The sequence below is a fragment of the Ranitomeya imitator genome, chromosome 1 (assembly GCF_032444005.1).
Source record: "Ranitomeya imitator isolate aRanImi1 chromosome 1, aRanImi1.pri, whole genome shotgun sequence".
In the NCBI taxonomy this organism is placed as follows: Eukaryota; Metazoa; Chordata; class Amphibia; order Anura; family Dendrobatidae; genus Ranitomeya; species Ranitomeya imitator.
Window position 1 is genome coordinate 969794740 of NC_091282.1, and position 18461 is coordinate 969813200.

Genomic DNA, 18461 nt, shown 5'->3' on the forward strand with positions numbered 1-18461 from the left:
TGCACTACGTACCATATTTTTCGGACTATAAGACACATCGGACCATAAGACGCACCCCAAATTTTGGGGTGGAAAATATCAGAAAAAAGATTTTCATAAGATGGGGGTCCGTCTTATTGTCCGAATTTAAGATATCTTACCTGAGGGCTGGCGGTGGTACAGCGAGGTCATAGAAGGCATGGTCCCTTCCTCAGGATGCCAGTGGTGGCAGAAGTGGGGCAATTCTGCAGTCCCAGGGTGCGATGCCATGAATCCAGTGCCAGCGGTGAGACAGAGCATGGAGCAGGGTCCCTTCATCAGGATGCCGTCGGCAGAAATGTGGCGACGCCACGGCCCGGTGGCCATGTGGAGCAGAGCCAAGTGCATCACCGGTTTCCCTGCAGCCATCTTCCTGAGCTTCAGGCCATTTTCCTAAAACCGAGTGCAGCCGAGATTTCAATCTGCACGCTTGCGGCCTACGGTGGCCATTTTCCTGAAGCCTCCGTCTGCCCACGGCTTCAGGAAGATGGCCGCAGGGAAACCGGTGATGCACTCGGCTCTGCTCACCGTGGACACAGGGCCACAGCATCGCCACATTTCTGCCGCCGGCATCCTGAGGGAGGGACCCTGCTCAGGTGCATTCCGCACTGCCCACTGCCGCAGCATCGCCACACCTCTGCCACCGGTTCTGCTGCTAGACCACTGCCGCAACCCCCCCGGTAAGCCTGCATTCGCACCCCCCATTTTCCTTCCAAATTTTTTGGAGAAAAAGTGCATTTTATAGTCCGAAAAATATGGTAATATTTATTATGCTTTGTTTATAGTGCTATCTTATTGTGCAGCGCTTTACAAACTATTGGCACTGTCCCCATTGGGGTTCACAATCTAGATTCTCTATCAGTATGTCTTTGGAATGTCAGTATGTCTTTGGAATCTGCACCTTGCAGATGTTGTCCTTGGTGGGATTTGAACCCAGGACTCCATCGCTGCAAGGCTGCAGTGCTAACCACTGAGACACCGGGCTGCACAAATAATTGAGTTGTGCTGCAGTTTCCAAATACCAGGGATACTAAAGCACACAGTTCTAACAATGTTATGCCAAATCATACAGTTTATAATAGTGTTGATCAGCATAATTTGCTTATTTTCAGAACACAATTCTTGAGCTAGGAAACAGACATTGACAACTGTATCAATACTTACTGGGGAAAATCAAGTTGTCGGCAGGCTACATTGGCTTCTGTGATTGTCCATTTTTCAGAACACACAAAGGATTCACTATGATGTTTAGGTAATTTAATTTTTACAACACCATTTTTGGTTGTTGACTCTCCATTGCTGTTTTTCAAGAATATTTGAAATTTGCCTGGAACGTGAAGGAAATAGTTGTAATATTGTATGTTATTATGTAAAACACTTGATTCAGCTTTAATCTGTATACTATTATTAGTATACACATACTAATATGTTTAAGCTGCAATGCTAATTTTCAAATGGTTTTCATTTCACCAATTTTTCATATTTTTTTAATTACGGTATTTCTTGGGCCATTTTAACTCTATATTTTCATAGTTTCTGTAAAGCTGTTTACAGAACTAAAGCACAAAGCAGTTCCAGTTTAATACTATATACAATCCCAATCCCAAAACGTTTGGACACTGTGGAAAATGTAAAGAAAACAAGATTGTAATGATTTGGAAATTTCACAACAGAACATAGAACACAAATCAGAAGTTGACAAACACTTTTCCATTTCATTCGAAAAAAAAAAACCTCATAAAAATTGATGGCAGCAACACATCTCAAAAAAATTGGGACATAGAATGGGGTTTTTGGGTGGGGGAGGGAATGGGTTGAGTTTATGACTTCTAATCCATTTTGTTATTACCAATTGTTTGTTGGACATATTAAAAAATTTAATAAACAGATTTACAAAAAAAAATTGGGACAGAGTTAACAAAAGGCTGGAAAAGTAAAGGCCCCTTCACATTTAGCGACGCTGCAGCGATACCGACAACGATCCGGATCGCTGCAGCGTCGCTGTTTGGTCGCTGGAGAGCTGTCACACAGACCGCTCTCCAGCGACCAACGATGCCGGTAACCAGGGTAAACATCGGGTAACTAAGCGCAGGGCCGCGCTTAGTAACCCGATGTTTACCCTGGTTACCATGCTAAAAGTAAAAAAAAAACAAACACTAGATACTTACCTACAGCCGTCTGTCCTCCAGCGCTGCGCTCTGCTTCTCTGCTCTCCTCCTGTACTGTCTGTGAGCCGGAAAGCAGAGCGGTGACGTCACCGCTCTGCTTTCCGGCTCACAGCCAGTACAGGAGGAGAGCAGAGCGCAGCGCTGGAGGACAGACAGCGGTAGGTAAGTATGTACTGTTTTTTTTTTTTTACTTTTAGCATGGTAACCAGGGTAAACATCGGGTTACTAAGCGCGGCCCTGCGCTTAGTTACCCGATGTTTACCCTGGTTACCAGTGAAGACATCGCTGGATCGGTGTCACACACGCCGATCCAGCGATGTCTCCAGGGAGTCCAGCGACGAAATAAAGTTCTGGACTTTATTCAGCGACCAACGATCTCCCAGCAGGGGCCTGATCGTTGGTCGCTGTCACACATAACGATTTCATTAACGATATCGTTGCTACGTCACAAATAGCAACGATATCGTTAACAATATCATTATGTGTGAAGGTACCTTAAGTGGTACTAATGAAAAACAGCTGGAGGGTCGAATTCCAACTAAGTCATTTGTGTATAAAAAGAGCATGTTAGAGAGGCAGAGTCTCTCAGACGTAAAGATGGTCAGAGGTTCACCAATCTGTGAACAACTGCGTCTAAGAACAGTTTGCCATACAGTTCACAAATAAAAATTAAAACTCTATCATGCAAAGAATTAGCCATATATCAACACAGTCCAGAAACGCTGCCGTCTATATAAAATGAGGGAAAATGGAAGTGTTCTGTGGTCAGATTAATCAAAATGAGTCAAAATGTTGTGTCCTGTGGACTGAAGATCAGGGGAGCCATCCAGCTTGTTATCAGTGGATGGTTTAATAGACTATATCTCTGATGGTATGGGGTTTTATTAGTGACTATGGCATTTTGCACATCTTGAAAGGCACCATGATGAGCATTATATAGAGGTCTTTAAACAACATACTGTATGTTCCCATCAAGACAATATCTATTTCAGTGAGGTCCTTGAATATTTCAGCAGGACAATGCAAACCCACAAATTGCATCCATCACAACAGCATAGCTTAACAGTAAAGGTTGGATGAAAAATTGGCCAGCCACCTGCAGTTCAGATCTTTCACTAAAAGAAAACATTTGATGCAGTATGAAATGAAAAATTTGGCAAAGACGACCCAGGACTATTGAGCAGATAGACTCCTACAACAGACGACATTCCTCTTCCAAAACTACTACCAATTGGTCTCCTCACTTACCAAACATTTACAGACTGTTGTAAAAAAAAGGATGCTACACAATTGTAGACATTGCCCTGTCCTAACTTTTTTTTTAGATGAGTTGCTGACTGTTATTCCATCAGTGTTTTTCACAAATAGAACACCTTCCAATTATAGTCTATAGAGCTGTTCGCATGTCTGTGTTTTTTGTGGACCTTGTGGCCTCAAAAAATCATGGAGACATGTCCATTTTTTATTTGAGTTATGGATCAAAATTACCCCAAAAAGGCTACGAGCCTGTAAATCGCAGACAGCACACATTGCCATCAGTGTACAAACTGTATGCTGTCCATGATTAACATTAATCCTAATGAATAAGAAAAGCTTTTCAATGTATTTATTTTTTAAATCAGTGAAAACCACTGATGGTAAAAACTGACAAATGACCAAACACTGATGAAATTCGAATCCAAAATACTGATGAACAATGATCTGTATTTTTACAAACGAGAAAAATCACGGATGTCTGTAAATACATGGCCAACATAAAGAGTACAGAGCAGATATTCTAATGCCCTCACCAGCGCATGGAGATTCGGAGTTAAACCTGTATTTTTGGTCGTTGCATTCAGCAGCCTTCAACTGACAGTAGGTCAGAAATGATTTGTTGGTTTCACTGCAAGCCCCTATGGTCTTATTTTTAGGACATTGGTAAGCGATTTTACAAATACACCTCCCATCCACACATCTCTGCCAGGGAGCACAAAACACTTTATGACATGAATTAACAGTGTACTTCTCATCCCAACATGTCTTCGCTTTCTTCTCTGACGTGGTGCCCTGTAAAAGACAAGATGTTAACTAAAATTCAGTAGATTATCTTATTATGGTCTATAAACCCTGTCTTTAAATGTTTATTGGAGAGTTGCATTGTATGTAGCTATCCTGGGTAAAAGGATGTGTTAGCAGCGGATTAATCTCTGTACTATCCAGTCATTCAACAGTGTATATATTTATTTAGGAACAAAAATAACATAGCTTACAACTGGTATTTTGTTTATAGCTTAGGATTTTAGCATTTTGTCTTTTTTAACAGTTTATTATTGGCAATATAACACTATAGCTTAAGACAGAACCTCATGCACTATTAAACAGTAGTAAATAAATAGCAATTAATGCAATATATACAATAATAAGCATTATTCCAACACCCCTACTCAACAACTACGTATCCTGTTAATCCCATAGTGGTTCTGAAGTCTTCAAACTTGGCTCTTGGAAGGTGCTTTGTCAAAATATCAGCTATATCTGGCCAGTCTCGCAATAAACAAACTCAATTTGTGAGCTGCAGCATGTGCTACATGTTCACAGACCGACCAGAAGAAGAATCAAATTTCACCTGTCAGAAGTGTAGACTAGTGGCCCTTTTAGAAGAAAAGGTGCGGGGTCTGGAAGAAAGAATAGCAACTTTGAAACTCATCAAAGAGAATGAAGACTTTCTAGACAGAACAGAAGCATCTCTACTGGTCACAGAAGGTGAAAAAAGTGTCAGAGAACCTCCAAAAGCAGATGAGTGGAAGCATGTGACCAAAAGAAGCAAGAAGACCATGGAGAAATCACCAACCACACAACTGAAGAACCGATATCAAATCTTTGTAGAGGATGAAGATGGCACACCTAAGGATGAAGCAATACCAGCAAGCAAAAAAGAAAAGGGCACACAGCAACAAGTGACAGCAAAAAGTACAGCCAAGAAGCAACGAAGAGTGGTGGTGGTGGGAGACTCACTACTGAGAGGCACAGAAGCAGCCATCTGCAGACCGGACATAACTGCAAGAGAAGTATGCTGCCTTCCAGGTGCGATGATCAAGGATGTGACCGATAGGATACCAAAGCTCTTCAGCTCCAAGGACGTCCACCCATTTCTTCTGATACATGTTGGCACCAATGACACGGCAAGGAAAGACCTACCGACAATCTGCAAAGACTTTGAAGAGATGGGGAAGAAAGTAAAGGAACTGGATGCACAGGTAGTTTTTTCTTCTATCCTTCCAGTAGACGGGCATGGCACCAGGAGATGGAACAGGATCCTTGATGCAAACAACTGGCTAAGACGATGGTGCAGACAACAAGGATTCGGATTCCTGGACCACGGTGTGAATTACTGGTACGATGGACTCCTCGCCAGAGATGGACTACACCTCAACAAACCTGGGAAACACACATTCGCCAGAAGACTCGCTACACTCATCAGGAGGGCGTTAAACTAGAAGAAGAGGGGACGGGAAGAAAAACATTAGACTTGAACAAAGAAGACCCAGGAAAACATACTCAGATGGGAGGTAAGAACATTTCTAAAGCAATCCACAGCGAGGAGATTGGAACAAAACAAAATCCTCTAAACTGCATGCTCGCAAACGCCAGAAGCCTGACAAACAAGATGGAAGAACTAGAAGCAGAAATATCTACAGGTAACTTTGACATAGTGGGAATAACCGAGACATGGTTAGAGGAAAGCTATGACTGGGCAGTTAACTTACAGGGTTACAGTCTGTTTAGAAAGGATCGTAAAAATCGGAGAGGAGGAGGGGTTTGTCTCTATGTAAAGTCTTGTCTAAAGTCCACTTTAAGGGAGGATATTAGCGAAGGAAATGAGGATGTCGAGTCCATATGGGTCGAAATTCATGGAGGGAAAAATGGTAACAAAATTCTCATTGGGGTCTGTTACAAACCCCCAAATATAACAGAAACCATGGAAAGTCTACTTCTAAAGCAGATAGATGAAGCTGCAACCCATAATGAGGTCCTGGTTATGGGGGACTTTAACTACCCGGATATTAACTGGGAAACAGAAACCTGTGAAACCCATAAAGGCAACAGGTTTCTGCTAATAACCAAGAAAAATTATCTTTCACAATTGGTGCAGAATCCAACCAGAGGAGCAGCACTTTTAGACCTAATACTATCTAATAGACCTGACAGAATAACAAATCTGCAGGTGGTCGGGCATCTAGGAAATAGCGACCACAATATTGTACAGTTTCACCTGTCTTTCACTAGGGGGACTTGTCAGGGAGTCACAAAAACACTGAACTTTAGGAAGGCAAAGTTTGACCAGCTTAGAGATGCCCTTAATCTGGTAGACTGGGACAATATCCTCAGAAATAAGAATACAGATAATAAATGGGAAATGTTTAAGAACATCCTAAATAGGCAGTGTAAGCGGTTTATACCTTGTGGGAATAAAAGGACTAGAAATAGGAAAAACCCAATGTGGCTAAACAAAGTAGTAAGACAGGCAATTAACAGTAAAAAGAAAGCATTTGCACTACTAAAGCAGGATGGCACCATTGAAGCTCTAAAAAACTATAGGGAGAAAAATACTTTATCTAAAAAACTAATGAAAGCTGCCAAAAAGGAAACAGAGAAGCACATTGCTAAGGAGAGTAAAACTAATCCCAAACTGTTCTTCAACTATATCAATAGTAAAAGAATAAAAACTGAAAATGTAGGCCCCTTAAAAAATAGTGAGGAAAGAATGGTTGTAGATGACGAGGAAAAAGCTAACATATTAAACACCTTCTTCTCCACGGTATTCAGAAAATGAAATGCTAGGTGAAATCCCAAGAAACAATGAAAACCCTATATTAAGGGTCACCAATCTAACCCAAGAAGAGGTGCGAAATCGGCTAAATAAGATTAAAATAGATAAATCTCCGGGTCCGGATGGCATACACCCACGAGTACTAAGGGAACTAAGTAATGTAATAGATAAACCATTATTTCTTATTTTTAGGGACTCTATAGCGACAGGATCTGTTCCGCAGGACTGGCGCATAGCAAATGTGGTGCCAATATTCAAAAAGGGCTCTAAAAGTGAACCTGGAAATTATAGGCCAGTAAGTCTAACCTCTATTGTTGGTAAAATATTTGAAGGGTTTCTGAGGGATGTTATTCTGGATTATCTCAATGAGAATAACTGTTTAACTCCATATCAGCATGGGTTTATGAGAAATCGCTCCTGTCAAACCAATCTAATCAGTTTTTATGAAGAGGTAAGCTATAGGCTGGACCACGGTGAGTCATTGGACGTGGTATATCTCGATTTTTCCAAAGCGTTTGATACCGTGCCGCACAAGAGGTTGGTACACAAAATGAGAATGCTTGGTCTGGGGGAAAATGTGTGTAAATGGGTTAGTAACTGGCTTAGTGATAGAAAGCAGAGGGTGGTTATAAATGGTATAGTCTCTAACTGGGTCGCTGTGACCAGTGGGGTACCGCAGGGGTCAGTATTGGGACCTGTTCTCTTCAACATATTCATTAATGATCTGGTAGAAGGTTTACACAGTAAAATATCGATATTTGCAGATGATACAAAACTATGTAAAGCAGTTAATACAAGAGAAGATAGTATTCTGCTACAGATGGATCTGGATAAGTTGGAAACTTGGGCTGAAAGGTGGCAGATGAGGTTTAACAATGATAAATGTAAGGTTATACACATGGGAAGAAGGAATCAATATCACCATTACACACTGAATGGGAAACCACTGGGTAAATCTGACAGGGAGAAGGACTTGGGGATCCTAGTTAATGATAAACTTACCTGGAGCAGCCAGTGCCAGGCAGCAGCTGCCAAGGCAAACAGGATCATGGGGTGCATTAAAAGAGGTCTGGATACACATGATGAGAGCATTATACTGCCTCTGTACAAATCCCTAGTTAGACCGCACATGGAGTACTGTGTCCAGTTTTGGGCACCGGTGCTCAGGAAGGATATAATGGAACTAGAGAGAGTACAAAGGAGGGCAACAAAATTAATAAAGGGGATGGGAGAACTACAATACCCAGATAGATTAGCGAAATTAGGATTATTTAGTCTAGAAAAAAGACGACTGAGGGGCGATCTAATAACCATGTATAAGTATATAAGGGGACAATACAAATATCTCGCTGAGGATCTGTTTATACCAAGGAAGGTGACGGGCACAAGGGGGCATTCTTTGCGTCTGGAGGAGAGAAGGTTTTTCCACCAACATAGAAGAGGATTCTTTACTGTTAGGGCAGTGAGAATCTGGAATTGCTTGCCTGAGGAGGTGGTGATGGCGAACTCAGTCGAGGGGTTCAAGAGAGGCCTGGATGTCTTCCTGGAGCAGAACAATATTGTATCATACAATTATTAGGTTCTGTAGAAGGACGTAGATCTGGGTATTTATTATGATGGAATATAGGCTGAACTGGATGGACAAATGTCTTTTTTCGGCCTTACTAACTATGTTACTATGTTACTATGTTAATTATGCTGCATTCTATCAAGTCACTCAGGTAATGTTGTTTAATGTCAATGTGTTTGGTTATCGCATTGATCTTCTCACTGGATGCAAGTTTGGTTGTCTTCATAAAACACCATCAGTTGAGTTGATGGCTTACCAAGATCACCTAACAATTGGTTTAACCAAATGATCTCTTGACTCACGTGGGCTGCAGACACATACTCTGCTTCTGTAGATGACCAGGCTACAGACACCTGTTTTCTGCTAGGCCAAGAAATTAAACTTTCTCCAAGCATGAACAAATAAGCATTTGTTGATTTGCAATCAATTAAGTCACCAGCCCAGTCTGCATCCACATAGCCTGTGAGTTGTAGATCTCTTGTTACAGATATCATTAATTTTATTTCTTGAGTCTCTTTCAAATATTGAATCACTCTCTTAATGGCATTTTGGTGTGATTTTTCCACGTATCTGCAGAGAAATCAAATTGTTGCTGCGATATTCAGTCAAGACATAGTTACTATGTGTAGAAGTGCCCTCACTGCCTGTCTGTATTTCTCATTGCTAGGTAACATAGTCAGTCTTCCCAGTGCATCATATAAATGTATCATAGAAGTGTGTGGAGCTATGAAAGAATTAATCCAGAATTGAACCAGAAGGAAACTGAAGGTAACTGGACAGTATCTGTAAACAATGTTTCTGTTTGTTTTCACTCTCACCCCTATAATCCTTAACTTTCTGCTAACCCCCGTAATCTCTGGTTATCTCTCCCTCCATCCTCACCATTTATCTCACCTCCTCCTCAGAACTGTTCCTCAATATACAATCCCTTTGTCTCCAAACACAGACAGCTCCCTCATGTCCTCTCCTGCTCCCACTTTCTTTGCTCCTCCTGACTGCCGGTGATATCTCTCCAATTCCTGGCCCTACTTACCACATTCCTAAAGTCTTTTCTACCTCCTATCCACAATCTGTCACAAATTTCAGTAACCTCTCTAACCTTATACCCATTTGCTCAGCCCCCACTTCCCCAGTCCCACTAACAGGAGTTCTATGGAATACTCTCTCTGTCTGCAACAAACTTTCATACATCCATGATCTTTTAATTGCTAACAAACTTTCCTTCCTCACTATCATCGAAACCTGGCTCACCCCCTCTGACACAGCCACTCTAGCTGCACTTTTGTATGGTGGATTCCAACTTTCCTACATCCCCTGTCCCAGCAGCAAGCATGGCAGAGGAGTTGGGTTTCTCCTGTCAGATAACTGCTTCTTCATCCACAACCCTCTGCTTCGAATCTAACCTCTGTAACTCACCTTTAACTCTTTCTGACCGCAACCTGCTTACATTCTCTTCCCTCTCCTCTCCAGGTACACAATCCCCACCCCACAAACTTGCACACCCTCCCAGAAATTTTAAACACCTTGATCTACACTCACTCTCTGAATCCCTTCTCTCTCTTAAAGACATGTTTCCTAAACAGTGCAAATGCCACTGCTGCTTTATATAACACCACCATAGCTGAAGCTCTTGAATCGGTTGCCCCTCTCACACATACCAAAGCTTGCAAAATCAATAGACATCCCTGGCACACCAGCCTTACCAAAGAACTGAGGTGGGCTACCAGAGTTGCTGAGTGGAGATGGAAGATCACACCCCAACAAGCACTTCATCGCATTCAAACAGTCCCTCACTACTCTCAAGGCCAAACTCGCCACAGCAAAACAAACCTACATCTCATCTCTCATATCCTCCCTGTCTAACAACCTTAAACAGCTATTCAACACCTTCAATTCTCTCCTCCATCCCCCAGCACCTCCTCCCTCTCCACTCATCTCAGCTGAAGACTTTGCCTCATTCTTCAAGCAGAAGATTGATAACATCAGAGAAAGCTTTGGTCTACAACCCCTCTTCCTAACTATGACCAACTTCTACTCTCGAGATCACATCTCGCCACCTGTGCACTTGACCCGATCCCATTCCACTTCATCCCAAACCTCATCACAGTCCTCATCCCAACCCTAATCCATCTCTTCAACCTATCACTAACAACTGGTGTTTTCCCGTCATGCTTAAAACATGCCTCAATCACACCCATCCTCAAAAAGCCCTCTCTTGACCCATCCTCTGTATCTAGCTATCGTCCCATATCACTTCTCCCTTATGCCTCAAAACTACTGGAATATGTCCATTTCAAACTGTCCTTCCAACTCTCTTCCTGCTCCCTCTCCGACCGCTTGCTATCTGGTTTCCGACTGCATCACTCCACTGAATCTTCCCTAACTAAAGTCACTAATTACCTCCTGATTGCCAAAGCTGCGGGACACTACTCTGTCCTCCTGGACCTGTCCTCTACCTTTCACAAAGTGGACCACTCCCTATTACTACAGACTCTCTCATGATAATGTGTGCAAAACTGTAAAGCGCTGCGGAATATGTTAGCGCTATATAAAAATAAAGATTATTATTATCTCTTGGCATCAGAGACTTGACTCTTCAGAGACTTGACTCATCTTGGATCACGTCATACCCAACAGACTGGTCAGTGTCTTTCACTCACACACCATCTTCTCACCTCGCCCCCTAACTGTTGGAGTCCCCCAAAGTTCAGTCCTAGGGCCCCTGCTCTTCAGCTCATAGAATCTCATGTCTTGCAATATCACCTCTATGCTGATGACACACAGATCTTCCTCTCTAGACTAGATATCACCTCCCTATTAACCAAAATCCCACAATGTCTGTTTGCTATTTCATCCTTCTTCTCCGCTAGATTTCTAAAAGTTAACATGGACAAAACATGGACAAAACAGAATTCATCATCTTTCCCCATCTCACTCGACTCCCCAACAGACCTATCCATTAAAGTAAATGGCTACTCACTCTCCCCAGTCCCACTAGCTTGCTGCCTCGGGGTAATCCTTGACTCTGATCTCTCTTTCAAACATATCCAAGCCGTTTCCACTTCCTGCTGACTTCAACTCAAAAATGTTTCCTGGATCCGTACATTCCTCATTCTAGAATCTGCAAAAACTCTGGTGGATGCCCTCATCATCTCCCACCTTGACTACTGCAACCTCCTGCTTTGTGGCCTCTAACACTCTTGCGCCCCTCCAATCTATCCTAAACTCTGCTGCCCGACTAATCCACCTGTCCCCTCGCTATTCCCTGACCTCTCTTCTCTGTCAATCCCTTCACTGGCTCCCCATTATTATTATTTATTTATATAGGACCATTAATTTCATGGTGCTGTACATGAGAAAGGGGTTACGTACAGAGTTATAGATATCGCTTACAGTAAACACATTTACAATTACAGACTGGTACAGAAGGGAGAGGACCCTGTCCTTGCGGACTTACATTCTATGGAATAATGGGGAAGAGACGGAAGGTCGGGGTGCGACAGCTTTGGTGTTGGTGAGACGGCAGCTCTGGTGGTGGTGACGCAGCAGCTCGGGTGGTGGCGAGGCGGCAGCTTGGGTGGTGTGATGTGGCAGCTCGGGTGGTGGTGAAACGGCAGCTCAGGTGGTGGTGAGGCGGCAGAATGGTTATTGCAGGTTGTAGGCTTTCCTGAAGAGATGGGTTTTCAGGTTCCATCTGAAGAATCCAAGGGTGGTGGATAATTGGTCGTGTTGAGGCGTGGAATTCCAGAGGATGGGGATATTCAGGAGAAATCTTGGAGGCAGTTGTGTGAGGAACGAATAAGTGTGGAGGGGAGTAGGAGGTCCAGGGAGGATCGAAGATTACATGAGGGAAGATATTGGGAGATTAGTTCAGAGATATAAGGAAGGGACAGGTTTGTGGATGGCTTTGTAGATCAGTGTTAGTAGTTTGAACTGGATTTGTTGGGGAATTGGGAGCCAGTGGAAGGATTTGCAGAGGGGAGAAGCAGGGGAGTAGCGAGGAGACAGGTGGATTAGCCGGACAACAGAGTTGAGGACAGACTGGAGCAGTGCAAGAGAGTTAGTGGGGAAGCCACAGAAGAGGGTGTTGCAGTAATCGAGGCGGGAGATGATAAGGGCATGCACAAGAGTTTTAGCATATTGTGGGCTGAGGAAGGGACAGATTCTGGCAGATTTCAGGTGCGGGAGAGAGCGTGATGCCATTTACCATAATAGATAGATCAAGTAGGGGGGATACATGAGATGGGGGAAAGATGATGAGTTTGGTTTTGTCTACATTGAGTTTTAGGAAGTGAAGAAGGAGGATATGGCTGATAGACATTCCGGGATTCTGGACAGCAGAAAGGTGACATCTGGGCCAGAGAGGTAGATCTGAGTGTCGTTTGCATACAGGTGGTACTGGACGCCATGGGACTTTATGAGTTGTCTTAGGCCAAGGGTATAGATGGAAAAAAGTAGGGGCCCTAGGACAGAGCCTTGAGGGACTCCCAACAGAGAGAGGGCGGGATGAGGAGGCAGTTTGGGAGTGGGAAATGCTAAATGGGCGGTCGGAAAGGTATGACGCAATCCAGGACAGGGCAAGGTCTTTGATGCCAAGGGAAGAAAGAATCTGTAGCAGTAGGCAAAGTTCGACCGTGTCGAAGGCAGAGGACAGGTCGAGAAAGAGGAGGATGGAGAACTGTCTGTTAGCTTTGGCTGTGAGTAAGTCATTAGTAATTTTTGTCAGGGCAGTTTCGGTGGAGTGGTGGGGGCGGAAGCCAGATTGGAGGTTGTCAAGGAGAGAGTTAGATGAGAGGTGGCAGGAAAGTTGAGCATGGACATGCTGCTCAAGGAGTTTTGAAGCTAACGGGAGCAGTGATCTGGGGCGATAGCTGGGCATAGCAGTTCGGTCAAGGTTAGTTTTTTTGAGGATGGGTGTGATGGTGGCATGTTTGAAGGCAGAGGGGAAGGTACCAGAAGATAGCGATAGGTTGAAGAGATGGGTTAGGGCTGGAATGAGCGTGTTATCGAGGTTGGGGAGCAGGTTGGAAGGGATGGGGTCAAGTGCACAGGTGGTGAGGTGTGAATTGGAAAGGAGGTGAGTAAGCTCTCCTTCAGTGATGTTGGAGAGGGAGGTTATTAGGGAAGGGCAGAGGTCTGGTATATGGAGTGGTTGGGGTGGTGGAATATTACCCAGAGACTCCAGTTCAAAACCCTAACCATGGCATACAAAGCAATCCACAACCTGTCTCCTCCATACCTCTGTAACCCCCTTCCCCGGTACTTACCTGCACGCAACCTCTGATCCTCACAAGATCTCCTTCTCTATGTTAAGAGCCATGGAATAAATGGCGCTATAAAAATAAATAATAATAATTATAATAGTAACATAACATCTTCCCCTTCCAACTTTAAGTCATGGTGGTTCCATTGGGGTTGATGTACCTTTGGCTTCTGACATTCCAAACGGATTCAGGATTGAGTTTATTTTGCACTTTGGTTAAAAAGAAAACTTCAATCTTCTTCTGTCAAAATGCTGATTCCGAATTTTAGTCAGCTTTGCAAATTCTGTTTTCTTTTTGATGAACCATAATCACATCGTCCACATATAAGAGAATATATATCCTCTTTCCATCTGTACATTTTGTGTATAAACACGGATCTGCTTGACCCCTGTTAAATCCTTCCAATAAGAGTTTGTTCATTTTGGTGTTCTATGCTCCTGTCGATTGCTTAAGACAAATAGAGAAATTTTTGTAGTTTGCAAACAAGATTTTCTTCACCCTCTTTGATACAACCCTCAAGTTGCATCATGTACAAGTCCTCTTCAATGACACTATTTCAAAAGGCAGTTTTGATGTCTGATAAACATCTCTTTTGTACATCAGCTATAGCCATTAGAGTCCTGAATGTGGTCTGCTCAGCAACTGGAGAAAATATAACATCGTAATTTTCACTATTTTCTAAGAATATTCTTTTGCGACTAATCTTGCTTTAAATCTGTGAACATAGCCATCAAAGTTTTAAAAATACATCTACATTTGATTGCTTTCTTGTCTTATGGTAGTTTTGTGAGTATCCAAGTTTGAAGTTGATGAAGGGACTTTGTCTTATTAGCAGCATTATTCCACTTCAGTTTTTCATGGACAGGTAATTGTTGCATCTCATCTGTGACTGTGGCTCTAAAGGTACCGTCACACTCAGCGACGCTGCAGCGATATAGACAACAAGCCGACCTAAACTAGATCGCTGGAGCGTCACTGTTTAGGTCACTGTAGAGACGTCAAACACAGCAACTCCAGAACGATGCAGGAGCGATCCAGTGACGTAACGGCGACTCACTTCTCGTTCTCGCTGGTTCTTAGCTCCATGTCAAACAGCCGGAGTGTACCGATCCGACACACATCTAAGGACCCTATGCTCGTTGCTGGCGTCGTTGCTTTTGATGTCAAACATGACGATACACGCCGACCTGGCGACGAAATAAAGTTCTGGACTTCTAGCTCCGACCAGCGATGGCACAGCGGGATCCAGATCGCTGCTGCGTGTCAAACACAACAAGATCGCTATCCAGGACGCTGCAACATCACGGATTGTTGTCGTTCTCTTTGCAAAGTTGCTGAGTGTGACGGTACCTTTACTCAGGCAGTGTTTTTACAAAGTAGGGTGTACAATAACAAATTGTATTGTGGTACAGTGTTGGGTAGATGTTTACCGTAACTGGTATACCATTGTTTGATCTCAACGATCTCCTGCCTTCAGGTTCACCTGATTTTCTTGTTCCTTCTTCAGTGGTTGAAGAACCTAACCAAACCTTTACATTATTTTTCTTGCTATTTTGAAATTATGACTGAGGTTGTTGTTTCAGCTGGACTACTGGTATGATGTCATGAAACTTGAACGACACAAAATTCTCATCAATTATTACATATCTGCTTATTGTGTCTTTCATTTGTTTCTGGGTGTTGGATTCAATATTCTTTCTGGGTTTCACTGTAGTCCACCAGGATACCATCTTTTGCATGAGATTCCCATTTGGTGAGTTTTTCTTTGGGAATATGTACAAATACTCTACTTCTAAATATTCTTATGTGTTGTAGTTCAACCTTCTTGCTGTTCCATTGCTCAAATGGACTCACTAGCTTTACCTGGCAGTTTGTTTTGAAGATAGCAAGCTGTTATGATTGGTTCGCCCCAATATGTTGTTGGCAAATCTGCATCAAATAGCATACTACTTCCACTTTTACAAAGTGTCTGGTTCCTTCTTTCTGGTACACCATTTTATTAAGGGTTGTATGGTACATTCTGAAACGCAACTCTATTTTTTCCTTAAAACACTTTGTGTCTCATTACTTGTATATTCAGGTCCATTATCTGCATGCAGAATTTTTTGCATTCTCTCAAGTTTGTTCTGTACATCAGCAAGATATATTTCAAGTTTCTCTGGAACTTCATCTTTCTGTGAATATGCTGCCAGAAGATACAAAAGTGATTCCAGCGGAATAGTAAAAGAAATAATCTTTATTAATATACTAATAAAATAAAGCAATAAAGAAAACAGTGCGGGAATGGACCTCCAATGGGGGGAGGTGCAAAATACAAGGCTGGGTCAACTGAAGCATGGATGGATGGATGAAGCATGGATGGCATGTCATTACAGTAGGACACATTTAGAAGAGTGGTGTCTCTGGAGTTGTGGGGAGTTTACAAGATTAGTTATTTTATTTATTTTAAACATTTAATTATTTTAATTATTTTTTTTTAGTACATGTTGAGTATATTTTAATTCCGGAGAAGTCGTTTAAGTATGGTTTATAAAGAATAGAAATTTTTAGCTGGCAGTACAGTAAGATATTTCACAATTCTTCCTGATAAATGTGTATTTAACTATACAAATATTTGCATTGGCCTAGAAGCTATATATGTTACACAAGCCTATTGAATAAACATCTGAAAGCAAACTATTGAATACATTGTGCAAGAACACTTGAAATAATAGTATAGCTTTTACAGGCTTACTCCAAAAACTGATTGCAAAGACTATGATTGAGGAGGCAACTGTGTTACCATACAAGAACTCACATATAAATTGAAATCTATGTACCCAACTTGTCCTTTAAGCCATGTACACAGACACAGCAATATAACAAAATCACAGCTGCCATCACACACTAGGTCATTACTCAGCATTTTTATGGGCCATTATGGGAAATCTGAAAATAAAAATCTACAATAACTGTAGATGCCCGAGCTGATCAGCCCCACATATTAATAGGGACTCTAAGCACAGAATGAAAAGATAATATAACGGAAATACGGCACTACTAAGGTTTCCGGATGCTCGCATGGGATCCAACTCCGTACAAACACAATAAAGAAGAGAATTTGGCAAATTCTTTAATTATATCGTCCACTGTGATGTATATATATGTGAGACCTTTTTTAAACATACACCTGATATAAGCACGCCTTTCTCTCAGTGATGAAGTTTTCATAGCGCAACATTCTTCAAGCCATTGATGTGGTCATGTCCTATGGGTGTATGTTTGGAAAAGGTGTTACTGACCGAAATAAAGTATTTATAGATATGGCATATCTATACTTTGCGTCGTGTTCAAATTTTTTGTGGATTATTCAATAAAACCATTGATTATTATATTTGGATCTTTGGAACTGGATATTTCTTTGTTTTCGTAACATATTTATACACCACAGTGGACCAAATAATTAATAATTTCCTATATTCATTTTTGAGAGTGCTGGACACCCTTTTTTTTATTGAGCACAGAATGATTGTTCAACCCAAGTACAGGCGCTTGATTCATCTTGGTGGGGCCAATCAATAAAATGTACCTTCCCAAATGCTTTTCCCTCTATATCCATGCCCCCCTCTTTTGATTGACAGCTCTGACTTCATAAAGTCAGATAAGGGAGGAGATAGAGGGGGGGGAGGGGGGAAACAAGTAGGTGGGACAGTGCAATTGTTTGGACCATCATGATGGTCTCTAACATCATGTCCTCCCTCTATCTGAAACTGAACCTGTCAAAAACTGAACTCCTCATGTTCTCTCCCTCAATTAACCTACCTTTGCCTGACATTGCCATCTCCGTGTGCGGTTCCACCATTACTCCAAAGCAACATGCCCCCTGCCTTGGGGTCATCCTTGATTCCGAGCTTTCATTCACCCCCCACATCCGATCACTGGCTCGCTCTTCTTATCTGCATCTCAAAAACATTTCTAGAATTCGCCCTTTTCTTACTTTCGACTCAGCAAAAACTCTTACTGTCTCACTTATTCATTCTCGTCTGGACTATTGTAACGCTCTACTAATCAGCCTCCCTCTTACCAAACTCTCCCCGCTCCAATCTGTCCTGAATGCTGCTGCCAGGATCATATTCTTCACCAACCGTTACACCGATGCCTCTACCCTGTGCCAGTCATTACACTGGCTACCCATCCACTCCAGAATCCAGTACAAAACTATTACCCTCATCCACAAAGCACTCCATGGCTCAGCACCACCCTACATCTCCTCTCTGGTCTCAGTCTACCACCCTACCCGTGCCCTCCGCTCCACTAATGACCTCAGGTTAGCATCCTCAATAATCAGAACCTCCCACTCCCGTCTCCAAGACTTTACACGTGCTGCGCCGATTCTTTGGAATGCACTACCTAGGTTAATACGATTAATCCCCAATCCCCACAGTTTTAAGCGTGCCCTAACTCATTTGTTCAGACTGGCCTACCACCTCAATGCATTAACCTAACTATCCCTGTGTGGCCTATTAAAAAAAACAAAACAACATATTCAGGTTCCTCGCATCATGTTCTCATTCACTTTATGCAGTTAATAGCCCTCTGTGTCTGTACTGTTACATACTTAGGCAGTTAACTGGTTCATGCAGCTTTAC

General features: G+C 42.5%; 1 protein-coding gene across 1 annotated transcript in view; it reads right to left on the reverse strand.

Annotated features, from left to right (window-relative positions):
• Positions 1–18461, reverse strand: part of CFI (complement factor I) — a 69592-nt gene that overhangs the window by 33852 nt on the left and 17279 nt on the right. The window contains exons 2-3 of the mRNA XM_069743847.1: positions 3977–4235; positions 1183–1345 (exon numbers count right to left, since the gene is read on the reverse strand). Of these exons, the coding sequence (XP_069599948.1) occupies positions 1183–1345; positions 3977–4235 (422 nt within the window). The remainder of the gene's footprint in view (positions 1–1182; positions 1346–3976; positions 4236–18461) is intronic.